Here is an 11,999-nt window from a genome sequence, read left to right on the forward strand (position 1 = left end):
TCCCTGCTATAGACCAAAATGTCGTCAAAGTAAACAACGACAAATTTACCTATATAAGGCTTGAAGATTTGATTCATGAGGCGCATGAATGTGCTTGGTGCATTAGAGAGCCCAAATGGCATCACAAGCCATTCATATAGTCCATCTCTTGTCTTGAATGCCGTCTTCCATTCGTCACCCGGTCTCATGCAAATTTGATGATAGCTACTTCGAAGATCAAGCTTGGAGAAGATGCAAGCGCCGGCAAGTTGATCTAACATGTCGTCTAGCCGAGGGATAGGAAAACGGTATTTGATGGTGATCTTGTTAACAACTCGGCTATCAATACACATGCGTCATGTTCCATCCTTTTTGGGGACAAGTAAGGCAGGAACCGCACATGGACTCATGCTTTCACGTACCAAGCCTTTGGCCACCAACTCGTTCACTTGTCTTTGCAATTCTTCATGCTTCTTGGGACTCATTCTATATGCCGCCTTGTTTGGTAAAGTTGCACCTGGCATAAGATCAATGCAATGTTGAATTTCTCTCATTGGTGGAAGACGAGAAGCAATTTCATCGGAAGTCACATCTCGGAATTCCTGCAAAAAAGAAGTAATCTTGGGTGGCAATAAATTACCCTCCGGATTAGATTCCACAACTATAAGAGCATATGCTTGGGAGGCTTCTCGAATTTCAACTTTAAACTCTGCCATGGACAAAAAGGTACTTCCCTTTTCCTTAATGGGTTTGGGTGTGTTGTCCATTTTTGAAGGCCCAAGGGTTATTTTGACACCATCCTTCATGTCAGGATTAAGCGTTACCATTACACCAAAACCGACCGGTATTAGTGAAGGCGCAACTCTATTTCCTTAAACCCCACCAAAGGCAGCGCCACGAGTCGACTCCGACCAAGGCCTCGCCCAACCCCGGACTCCGACCTGGCCTCGCCATGGGTTCAGGGACCCTCGGTATGACCCACCTACTAACCAGGCCATCGCCGTTGGCAGGCGGCAGGACATGCTGACAGTGACCCTCCCTGTGCTGCTTAGGGACCCCGCGGGTATGGCCTGCATAGCGGCCGAGTATGTCCAACATTCCCCCCCTAACGCGATGCCTGGGTTTCAAACTCAAGACCTCTGGCTCTGATACCAATTGTCAGGATCAAGTGCTACCATTACACCAAAACCGACCGGTGTTAGTGAAGGCACAACTCTATTTTCTTAAATCCCACCAAAGGCAGCGCCACGAGTCGACTCCGACCAAGGCCTCGCCCAACCCCGAACTCCGACCTGGCCTCGCCATGGGTTCAGGGACTCTCGGTATGACCCACCTACTAACCAGGCCATCGCCGTTGGCAGGCGGCAGGACATGCTGACAGTGACCCTCCCTGTGCTGCTCAGGGACCCCGCGGGTATGGCCCGCACAGCGGCCGAGTATGTTCAACACTTCAAGAATGCATAAGTATTTTTTTATCCATCATGAATAATCCTTCTATCAAATAACCATGGCCTCCCCAAAAGTAAATGGCAAGCATCCATAGGAACCACGTCACACCATATTTCATCACGGTAATTTTTTCCAATTGAAAATTGAACAAGGCAACGTTGGAAAATTTTTACCTCATTTCCTTTCTTGAGCCAAGAAAGAGAATATGGGTGGTGGTGAGGTTTTGTCTTGAGTTTCAACTTTTCCACCATCTCCATTGAGACGCAATTCTCGCAACTTCCTCCATCGATAATAACATTGCAAATTTTGCCATGAGCCGTACATCGAGTATGAAAGATGTTGTGCCGGAGCCACATGTGATCATCTTCGCTTCGTATTGAATTCAGGGTTCGACGGACCACAAGAGCTTTACCATGATCACTATATGTGATGTCTCCTTCAATTTCATCATATATAGAATCTGACTCATTTTCTTCACTATCACCTTCTTCGGCAAGAGAAACCACTCTTCTATTTGGACACTCAGAAGCAATGTGCCCATAGCCAGAACACTTGAAACATTGAGGTCGAGATGATGTTGGCCGAGAAGAAGATGAAGCATCTTTTTTCACCATAGTGGTTGGCTTAGATGTAGAAGATGAATGAGATTGCGATGCACTCCCCCGGTTAGGAATGCCCTCATGCTTGAAATTTCGGCCTCCAGGAGCATTTGTTAAACCCTTTTCTCGCCGTTGTTGAAGTTGGCGTTCCACCTTAGTAGCAAGTTTAATAACATCATTAAGAGAAATAAAAAAATGGAGGTGTACCATATCATGGATGTCACGCCTCAATCCGCTAAGGTAACGAGCTATTGTTTGCTCTTCGGCCTCTACTACACCACAACGAACCATAAGATTGTCGAACTCTTCAGTGTACTCCTCCACGGTTCGCATCCCTTGAGTGAATTGATACATAGTGAGAAATGCATCTTGAAGGTAATTTTCGGGAAGGTACTTTTTGCGAAGCTCTTTCTTCATTTTCTCCCAAGTACGAATCTTGGTTTTGCCCTCCTTTGCTCTTTGCAACTTGAGGCGCTCCCACCATATTGATGCATGCTTTCGAAGCTTGATGGCTACAATCTTCACTTTAAGCTCATCGGGGACCTCTTTGTAGTCAAAGATCCGCTCAACAGTGTTAAGCCAATCTAGAAAGATGTCGGGTTGCATTTTTTCTTCAAACTCAGGAATGTCTACCCTGATGTCTGGAAATCGAAATTGATGATGATGTTGGTAAGATGAAGAAGAGTTACTCCTCCTACCACGACGTAAACTTTGGTCACGGAAGGTGTTGCGATCTTCTTTAGTGGTGCCCTCCTCTTCACTCGGGTTTTGTTCATAATGAGCCAACCTTTCGGTAAGATTTTGGACTTGCCGCCGCAACTCATCATTCTCTATATCGCGAAGATCTCGCTCTCTACGAGGTTCTTCATCGCTAGAACGACTTTGGTTGCCTCGGCTTGCCATGGTTGGTTGAAGCTTGCGTCAACACCACCACGAGAAATGCGATAAGATTCCTCTCGAAACGTCTAAATAAGAAATCCATGCTTCAAAAAAGAAGTGAAGTGAGGCTTGGTCAAATCGATCGACCAGGGAAGGATACGGGAAAAGGTCGTTTTTTATCCGAACAAGAGAAAGGAAGAATACGAAAGAAGAAAATATTTTAATCTAGTACACACAAAAATTTGGATTTTTTCCTATTTTTTTCTTTTCTATCCAAATCAAATTTTGCAAGAGATGATAACCTTGCTCTGATACTACTTGATACCGCTTGGATCAATTTGCAATCCAATGGAAGTGGGAGAAAAGACAAGATAAATTTCTTGTGCAAGGAGGAAGATAACTTTCATTCAAATACTTGGATGCCTTCTCATTACAATTCATGACTATTTATAGGCAAGTCATGGGTAACATGAAAAGACAAAAGAAAATGAAAGGTCAAAAGTCACCTTAATATGGGTAACTCACACAATAAAAGACATCAAAACCAACTAAATTCTCTTAGGAAATTTAAAAGATCAAAAGACACCTGCCTCTTGAAATACCTATAACTTTCCAACCATAACTCGGATTTTAATGTTCTTAGGCTTGTTGGAAAGAAGAGAAAGAGACCTGAAACCTTTATGTTAATAACTTTTCTAAATTCAGCCATTTAATACTCTGAAAATGGCATGCAAGTTGTCTGACGTTCATGCACCTGCATCAAAGATGATACATATAATGCAAGTGGGTGCACGTCTATTTAATCATCCACCGTAAAAAAGCTCATACTCCTTACCTACCTACTCTTTCAAACTAGAGATGTTTGAGGTGGGACCAATGTCAACAGGCCTTCACTTGAACTCTCTTGGTTTCCCTTTGGGATGATTGATCCTTCATTAGATTAACTTCACCTGCTCAACATTCTTGGTTTCTCACATGGTGTGGTTAGCCCACACAAATCTTTTTTACGAAGGAGATTAGACCTCAATCTTTTGGTATCTGGTAATCAATGTATGCATTTGGAATACTTACTAGGGCTTTAAGTTTGAGGTGTCATTTGGAAACAGAGTTGTTCGTTGTCTTGCATGATTGTTTCAGTAAGTTGTAAGGTGACAAGGATTTTATACCCATCTAACCAGGGCACCCTGAAGAACTTAGCTACATCCGAGGACAAGATAGTAGAAGCAAAAATGCGAGAGTTAGCACAGTGCGTGCTTCAGAGATCTCCTAGCCTCAGCAGCCAAACCAAGCAAACGTTCCTTACCGTCACAAAAAGTTTCTACTATGCTGCCCACTGCCCATCTGCTGCTCTCAACCATCACATCTCCAAGGTTCTCTTCGAGCCAGTAGCTCAATCTGGCTGCAAGTAAGATCAAGATCAGTTCATCAGGATGTAAAGAAGTCGTTGTTATCAATGTTCTATCACAACAAATCTGTGTACGCGCTGAATTACAAGTAATAGAGACATTTTATCCTTTAAAATGGTATTAAGCATGTAATTTCTATGAGAAAGATAACAACTTTTCGTAGATGGATATGATCAAAAAAATTTATTGAGATCATTCTTGCCTCCCCTCCCCCTTCCCTAGGGTAAAATCTAGGTTTTATCCATGAATTCAACCCTTATTCTTGGCTTGTACGTTACAAGGCAGTACAGCCGATATAGGTCACCATTTGAATCCTAGGACTGATAATGTAAGACATTGGCAACGGTTAACTAGAGTGTGCATTCTTTAGCCATGTACTACATGTTAACCTAATAATAGTGAAAAAAATTCAAGAGTTAGCTAAAGTTAGAGACAAATAAGAAGCAACGTGGTGCATGGTATCAAATTATAGTAGTATAGAGACAAAAGCTCTTGCATCGAATGTACCAAAATGTTAATCCCATAAAAGGAAACAAAATGATTTGCTTCGAAATGTTGAGACAATTACCACAAACCACATAACGTGGATACAATATTGCAAAAAGGAGTCAATATCAAAAGATTATGAGAAGTGAAAAGGACAAAAAAATTAAAAAAATTGGCGACATACACACACACACACACACACACACACACATATATATATATATATATATATATATATATATATATACATACATATATATAGGTAAGTAATGCAGGATGAACTGGGTATGTTTATGTCTCTGTGTGTAGATTGTTGGCTTGCTGACTAGATCTCCACCCGCACAGACTCGAACAAGTAGGAAGGCAAACTCAACCTGTCTTCATTGAGATCAGTTGTTGGCCCAATAATTTTGGGGAAATAACTTTGCAGGTTAGAAGAAACTTGACTTGGAACTAGATTTTTTGGGTGTATTTGGTTGGATGGCAACTTTTTTATGCATGTTTAGTTGCCAAAGGATTTGAATCAAACAATTTTTCATCCATGTCACTATCTTGTTTCTCCCTCTTTCCTTCTTAATATTCCAGCTTCTATCTCATGTGACTTTTGTAATGTTGTCCATGAAATTGCAGTACGACAAAAGCAAAAAAAAAAAAGAAGAAACATATCTACACTGTTCATCCCAGAAGATAATCCAATTCGTCTAACATGGTACTTCTCCAAAGCAGTTCCCTGCCTGCACTTTTTCCAAGAACCACAAATTATTCATCCAATTTCTTCCAACATAATCATCTAATGCAAGCTTCAAGAAGCATTCCCCTCCAAAACATTTCCCAATCAGATATTACCAGCATGGTAACATGGCATAAAAATGGTCAAAATAAAGAATGAAGAGGTTGCTAATGCACCTTACCCTAAATTCCCTCCAACCCCTTATCCACATCCATCCCTCTGAAAAAAAAACCAAAGGGAAAAAAAAGTTTCGAGTTAACCAATCAAACTTGCCCAATACAGGTGGCATAACATGGCTTTTAATGATAATTTTGGCCTCAATCTCCAGAACCTCAAATTCATGACCTTAATGCATGGTTTTTAATGACCCAATGAATCTTTCCAAGATTCTGTTTGCATGAGAAATTATCGGTTAGACCATGTCCACCAGCTGAGCGATGGACCAGTCTAACCAGAAAGCAAGATGCATAATAATGGGCAAAGAAGAAAGAGCAAGAAAAAAACAGAAGCAGAAGAAAAAATTATTGGTTAAACCAGGGCCAACACTAAGCTAGTGATCCTATCCAACTATAAACAAACATGGTGAAATATGAAGATGGAAAAAAATGAAGGAAAAAAATTCTTCATTGCAATCAACTTCAGCATCATCGGTCTTGCCGTAGATGTTAAGCATGATTGCTTGGCTGACCTCTCACTGCTCGGACTCGTCGCTGCGCATCAGCAGAGACGTCTCACGTTCTGCTAGGAGAAAACTGCTTTTTGCCTTTCTTCTATAGGAGACGGCTCACGCTTCGAGGAGTCGACTCGCACTCTGGCACTTTCAACCTTATTTCAGTCTTTCGGTTGGAGACGTCTCGTCTCAGCAAGGAGTCAACTCGGGAGCGTGCCAATTGAACCTCTTTATACCAGAGACGTCTCGTGACTTGTGGGAGACATCTCGTGGACTATCCATTTGTAAGATATAGTTCAACACTTCTCCCTACTTAACTCAAGACCTCTAAAATCTTTCCTAATGAATTTATCATTATATTTTGTTTATTTTCTCCGAAACACTAACTTAAATTCATTAGTATAATAAGAAATATACTCAAGTATTTTGGGCTCATCAAAATCAAATAAGGGATCAACAACATGCCACCTCACCTCATCATTAGGTGAGTATACAACTCTTGTACAATGCTTCTCAAGCAAATTGCAGCACTATCCGGTCTCTAAGTCATGAAGGCCTTACCTAACAGTTATTGATCTCATTCCTTAGTTAAGTCAGACCCACCGTATAACCGCAGAAGCAAAGCTGTCATTAGTTTCCTCACCTAACAGTTATTGGGCCCAACCCCATCTTTACCCACAACATCTCATGCTAATAGAGTGGACTTCAAAGGGTCATCACACTGTCGCAATCAAATTTCATTAAGCAATACAAGCTTAAACTAAACCATCTACCAAACACAATCACTAATTTAAGTAATAGTGATACAAGCCTTGGATTGAATATAGGAGACCATCTATTTTACATTCCTTCTTTTTATCATTCTCAAATAGAATGAAAGAAATTATTGTTTGCAGTCTCATGCACACTAGTTTGGGATTTATACGCACCGATTTCATTTTCTACGTAAAATTGTTAGATTCAAGGAAAAGGCCCTAATCTCATGTCTACCCTTCTTTTTAACAAGTGACAAGATTATCATAGTACAAGAGCAGCAAGAGAGGTTGTCTAAGGAGTGCTTGAGTGTATGCAGCCTTCCAAATCATTAGAAGTGGCGCTTATAAGCATAAGATAACCATACATCATTGGAGTGAAAACTTGCTGCATTTTGGCAATGCACTGAAGGTTTTAAATCTAGGAAGAACAAGGATAGTGGAAGCTTGCAACAATCCTAACACTTCAGATTCTGATGTCCATTGCTACATAAATTATTTTGTTGGTGATCAACATATGTTAATGCTAAACTTAGTGGTTGAGCTTGTAAATGTAGAATAATAACAAGAAATACAAATGAAAGATTGCATTTTCAGCAATGGAATGAAAGAAACAGGCACGACTTTGTCGTGCAACAGCCATTAATTACTGAATTTACAGACACTGATACAAAGATAGACTCCGGCTTATGGCAAATAAGGCCTTACAAATCAAGAACTGATTGTCTAGGAAGTTTATTTCCGTCCCTTTACTGAAGTTTCTTTATGGAATAGTACTTTGATAATTATGTATCCCTGTAATGAATTTTATTACATAAATGATCAATTTAGAGGCTATCTTATGGTGAATCATGATTATTTAAATTGTTCATATTTTCAAAATAAAAGGGTGATACATGCATAAGACGAGCTAAAGCATCTTGTGTAGAAAAAGATACAGAGATGATTGAATTTTTGTATATTTATGGTGACGAGCCAAAGCATCCCATGAATTTAAGAATACTTTAATTTAGACAATAAGAAGTTTTTTATCACCATCTCATGAAATTAAACACTTGCATTATACATAATGACCAGGCCCCAAAGGAAAGTCATTATATAAGGTTGATGATGGAATGAAATAATATTATTAGCATCATATTTAAGTTGAAATCTTATTACTCAAAGGCCTTGAATTCTTTGTTTCTTATCATACTTAATGCATTAGTTATTATTAAGGTGTAAATCATGTAAGGTTAATTTTGATTTGCTCACTAAATTACTAATATGGGTTAGTAATTTAGATAAGGTTTTAGCATGATTGTAGCATGCATATTGATGGTAAGCAAATATTTTGTAGCTTTATTTTCAATAATTTTCTCTCAATCCACATCAAGCATCCTAATACTTAGTGGTTCAAACTTTTCAAATGGAAAGAAAGACTGATATTTACTTTACGATGCATGGATCTTGATCTGGCACTTCATGAGGACATGCCACCTGTCCCTATAGAAGAATCTATGCTAGAAGAGAAAAAGTTGTATAAGAGATGGGAGCAGTCAACCCGCTTAAGTCATACAAAATTATAACTCTAGAAAGATTAGGAGCTTAATTTCTGATTGTAAAACTACAAAAAAATTCTTAACGACAGTAGAGAAGTAATTTGTGAGTTCAAAGAAAGCCCTTGCCAGCACTCTAATTTTAAGATTTGCATCCTTAAAGTATAATGATAATGGTGGTATACGCGAGCACATTATGGAATTATGTGACATTGCTGCCCAAAAATTATTGGAAGTAGACATGTTTGAGACTTTTCTTATACAGTTTGTTCTCACTTCTCTGCCTATGGAATATGCACCATTTAAAATTTCATTCAACACACATATAGATAAATGGACTATGAATCAACTTCTAGTCGTGTGTGCTGATGAGGAATAGAGAATAAAGCAAGAGAGATAAGAAAGTGTTCATCTCACCTCTCATAAGAAAAAAGGATATAAGGAAGCCGGTGGTACCAGTCATCATGTTTCTATCAAGAAGAAGAAAATGAAGGTCTCAAAACCTGATATAGCATATGTTGTGGGATTTCTGGAGAGATATTAAGCTAGTCCAGACATGAAACATTAGAGAGCTGCTAAGAAAGTATTGAGATACCTTCAGAAGACTCAAGATCATATGCTTATATACAACAAATCCGATCTCTTGGAGATCGTTGGATACTGAGACTCAAACTTTATGGCATGTCTAGATAGTAGAAAGTCAACATCAGGCTATATCTTTCTTAGGGCTGAAAGTGGGCTCGGGCCGGCCCGAACCCCATCGGGTCGGGCCGCCTGCGGGCCGAGCTATGGGCTAGGCCCAACGCATTTCAGGCTGGGCTCGGGCTAAATACTTAAGCCCATTTCTATTTTGGGCCGCGCTCGGGTATCTCATTGGCCCAGCCCAAGCCCGAGCCCACTTCCAGCTTGACCCCTGGCCCCCATTAGCCCGGCCCAAAGCCCGACGCGGGCTCGCGGTAACATGCTTGATGCCGAATCACGGTTTAAACCCATCGGCTGTCGCCAGTCGTGGGATTTGGCGATTTTCCTGGGAGGCGATTTGCAGAGGCGAGATGAGAGCGGTGGAGGCATGGAGCTAGATTTTCTCCGCTTCTCCTTGTCGGCTCGTCGCCGAATTAGTATTGAGCCCCCATCGGGGAATTCATCAGTGCTCTCCAGCTCATGAAAGAATCGAGGGAGAAAGACTATGCCAGTCGTCATCGCCGAGTGCAGATGCAAGATGAAAGCGGTGGAGGCATGGAGCTAGGGTTTCTCCGCTTCTCCTTGTCGGCTCGCCACCGATCGCCAGTCGTCGTCGCCGACCTTCCAAGCTCGGCGAAGTGGTGAAGAGGAGCCCCGACCACCCTATCGTCGTGAAGCGGAGCGCTCGGTGAAGTTGTGAGGTACGAATGATCTTTCCCTCCTCCGCCATAGCCTCCTATTCTCGTCGGTAAATCTCCTGTTTTGCAAGTAATTTCCATATAGTCTTTGATCTCGATGTTGATCAACTGAAGATTTTATAGTCTGCATAAAATTTTTCTTCCAATTTTTCATTGATTTGGGAAAATTTTGCGTTGGATCAGTGCCTTGTGTTAGATGTGTGCTCTAGAAGCCAATCTGGCTGACACATTATTAATTCTGAAATATAATTTTGTACTTGACTATTTATTATTGAATAAATAAAAGGCATCTTTTTCATTCATATTGTTTATGTGTCTATGAATCATCCAAAAAATTAATAAGATGATGATGCATATTCTCAAGAGTTGAGAATTTGAAACATGTATCATTGGTGATTAATTTCTAAACGCTCATGTTCGATGGATCATCACGAGGACGGTGATCGATCCGATGAGATCAGTGCACACATTACTTTTCTTGTGGATGGACGAGACTCGAGTCCACGGTGTGGGGACACTGAAGTAATAGTGCAGATGCTTGTTAGAGAACAAGGGTACTGAGCGTGACAAGACAAGAAGTCACTTGGATGTCTATCCACTCGTCAGTGACTTGCTTGATGTTGCAGTAGTGTGACTGGCCCTTTGACCTGCGGTGTTTCGACTACTCACAGTGATGTTATTGTAGTTTGACTACACGTATACATGGTCTCTAGACATATAGGTCCATGCAGTATAGATTGGCTGCAGTAGGTTCACTGTAGGAGTAGGGTATGCACCTATATGGAATCTATCGACCTTGATAGATAAAAAAGATCCTATGTGATTTATAAGACTGAGTTCGTAAGACCTCGGCTGGGGCAGTATGCATAGTGTGTTGGGGTATGTGGAGACCATTGGTGATGAAGAGAATTGAAGGAGAATCAATTCGGCATAATTCTGTCTGGCGGACTGTCGGAGTCGACTCGGGAACAGTCGAGTCGACTCGGGAACAGTCGAGTCGACCCGGGAGGAGAAAGGCCAGAAGACCGAGAAAAACACGTTTCTGTCTGGACTGTCAGAGTCGACTCGAGCTACAGTCGAGTCGACTCGAAGCATCGTCGAGTCGACTCGAGCTACAGTCGAGTCGACTCTAGATCGTGCCAGTTTTGTCCAGACGTGCCAGAGTCGACTCGAACCACAGCCGAGTCGACTCGAGCTCGCGGAAAATCGTACGGACGATTTTCTTTTGGTGTTTTTGATAGCGTTTCGACGGCTATGATCATCTGAAGGTCTTGAGACTATATATAGGACTCATGAGAGCCCTAGGAGTAGTGACATTCAAGGATATTTCGAGAGAGACTCTTGTTTTGTGCGGCTAGGGTTCTAGAGAAGAAGAGGATTGGGATCCTACTTCTTGTGCAAAGGGAATTCTGTGTGAATCTCTTGTAGAGCGATCGTGTGTGATCGTTCGGGTGTGTGCTATCTCTGTAATCTGTTCATCCTAATTGAGATTTGGAGCGGTGGAGGATGTAGGCTACTTGTAGCCGAACCTCGTTACATCTTTGTGTTTGCTTTGCTATTTTCTTTCTATTTCTTCTTCCTTTGGTTTGATAATCCGCTGCGGTGCTCAAGTGTTTTACCCTATTGATACTACGGGGTAATCTTTTGCCCTTCATAGCGGAAGCGAAGCGGTGATCCTTGAGTCCGGTGTCGAGGGAGCGAGAGAGTGCTTATCCGTTTGCTTCTCTCTTTGCTTGTCCGACGTTGGTGGTTGTACCGGTGTGAGTGGGTTCCGGTGCAGGGCGGCCAACAACTGGTATCAGAGCTATTGGTATTCTGCAATGGCGGATGAAGGAAAGTTGCGAATTGAGAAGTTCAATGGCATGAACTTTGGGTTTTGGAAGATGCAAATAGAGGATTACCTTTACCAGAAGGATCTCTATTTACCTCTTGGAGGTAGAGCGACAGTGTCCGGGTTTCCAACAGCCGAAGCCCCTGCCGAAGAAACCAGAGAAGATGTCCGATGAAGACTGGGAGGTCCTCGATCGGAAGACGCTCGGCACCATAAGATTGTCACTTGCATCCCAAGTGGCATTCAACATCAAAAACGAGAAGACGACGATGGAGTTGATGGCAACATTGTCGCGGATGTA

General features: G+C 41.5%; 1 protein-coding gene across 1 annotated transcript; it reads right to left on the reverse strand.

The window, feature by feature from the left end:
- Positions 1 to 1,451: 1,451 nt before the first annotated feature.
- On the reverse strand, positions 1,452 to 2,930 carry LOC113461130. The gene has a single exon (XM_039117285.1). The coding sequence runs from the start codon at positions 2,928 to 2,930 to the stop codon at positions 1,452 to 1,454; it is 1,479 nt and encodes a 492-aa protein (XP_038973213.1).
- Positions 2,931 to 11,999: the final 9,069 nt, after the last annotated feature.

Source organism: Phoenix dactylifera, unplaced genomic scaffold, assembly GCF_009389715.1.
Source record: "Phoenix dactylifera cultivar Barhee BC4 unplaced genomic scaffold, palm_55x_up_171113_PBpolish2nd_filt_p 000202F, whole genome shotgun sequence".
NCBI classification, from domain to species: domain Eukaryota; kingdom Viridiplantae; phylum Streptophyta; class Magnoliopsida; order Arecales; family Arecaceae; genus Phoenix; species Phoenix dactylifera.

What these genes read in the sequence shown, in the direction of transcription:
- LOC113461130 (XM_039117285.1), bottom strand. Translation starts at nt 2,930, where the DNA reads ATGGCAAGCCGAGGCAACCAAAGTCGTTCTAGCGATGAAGAACCTCGT.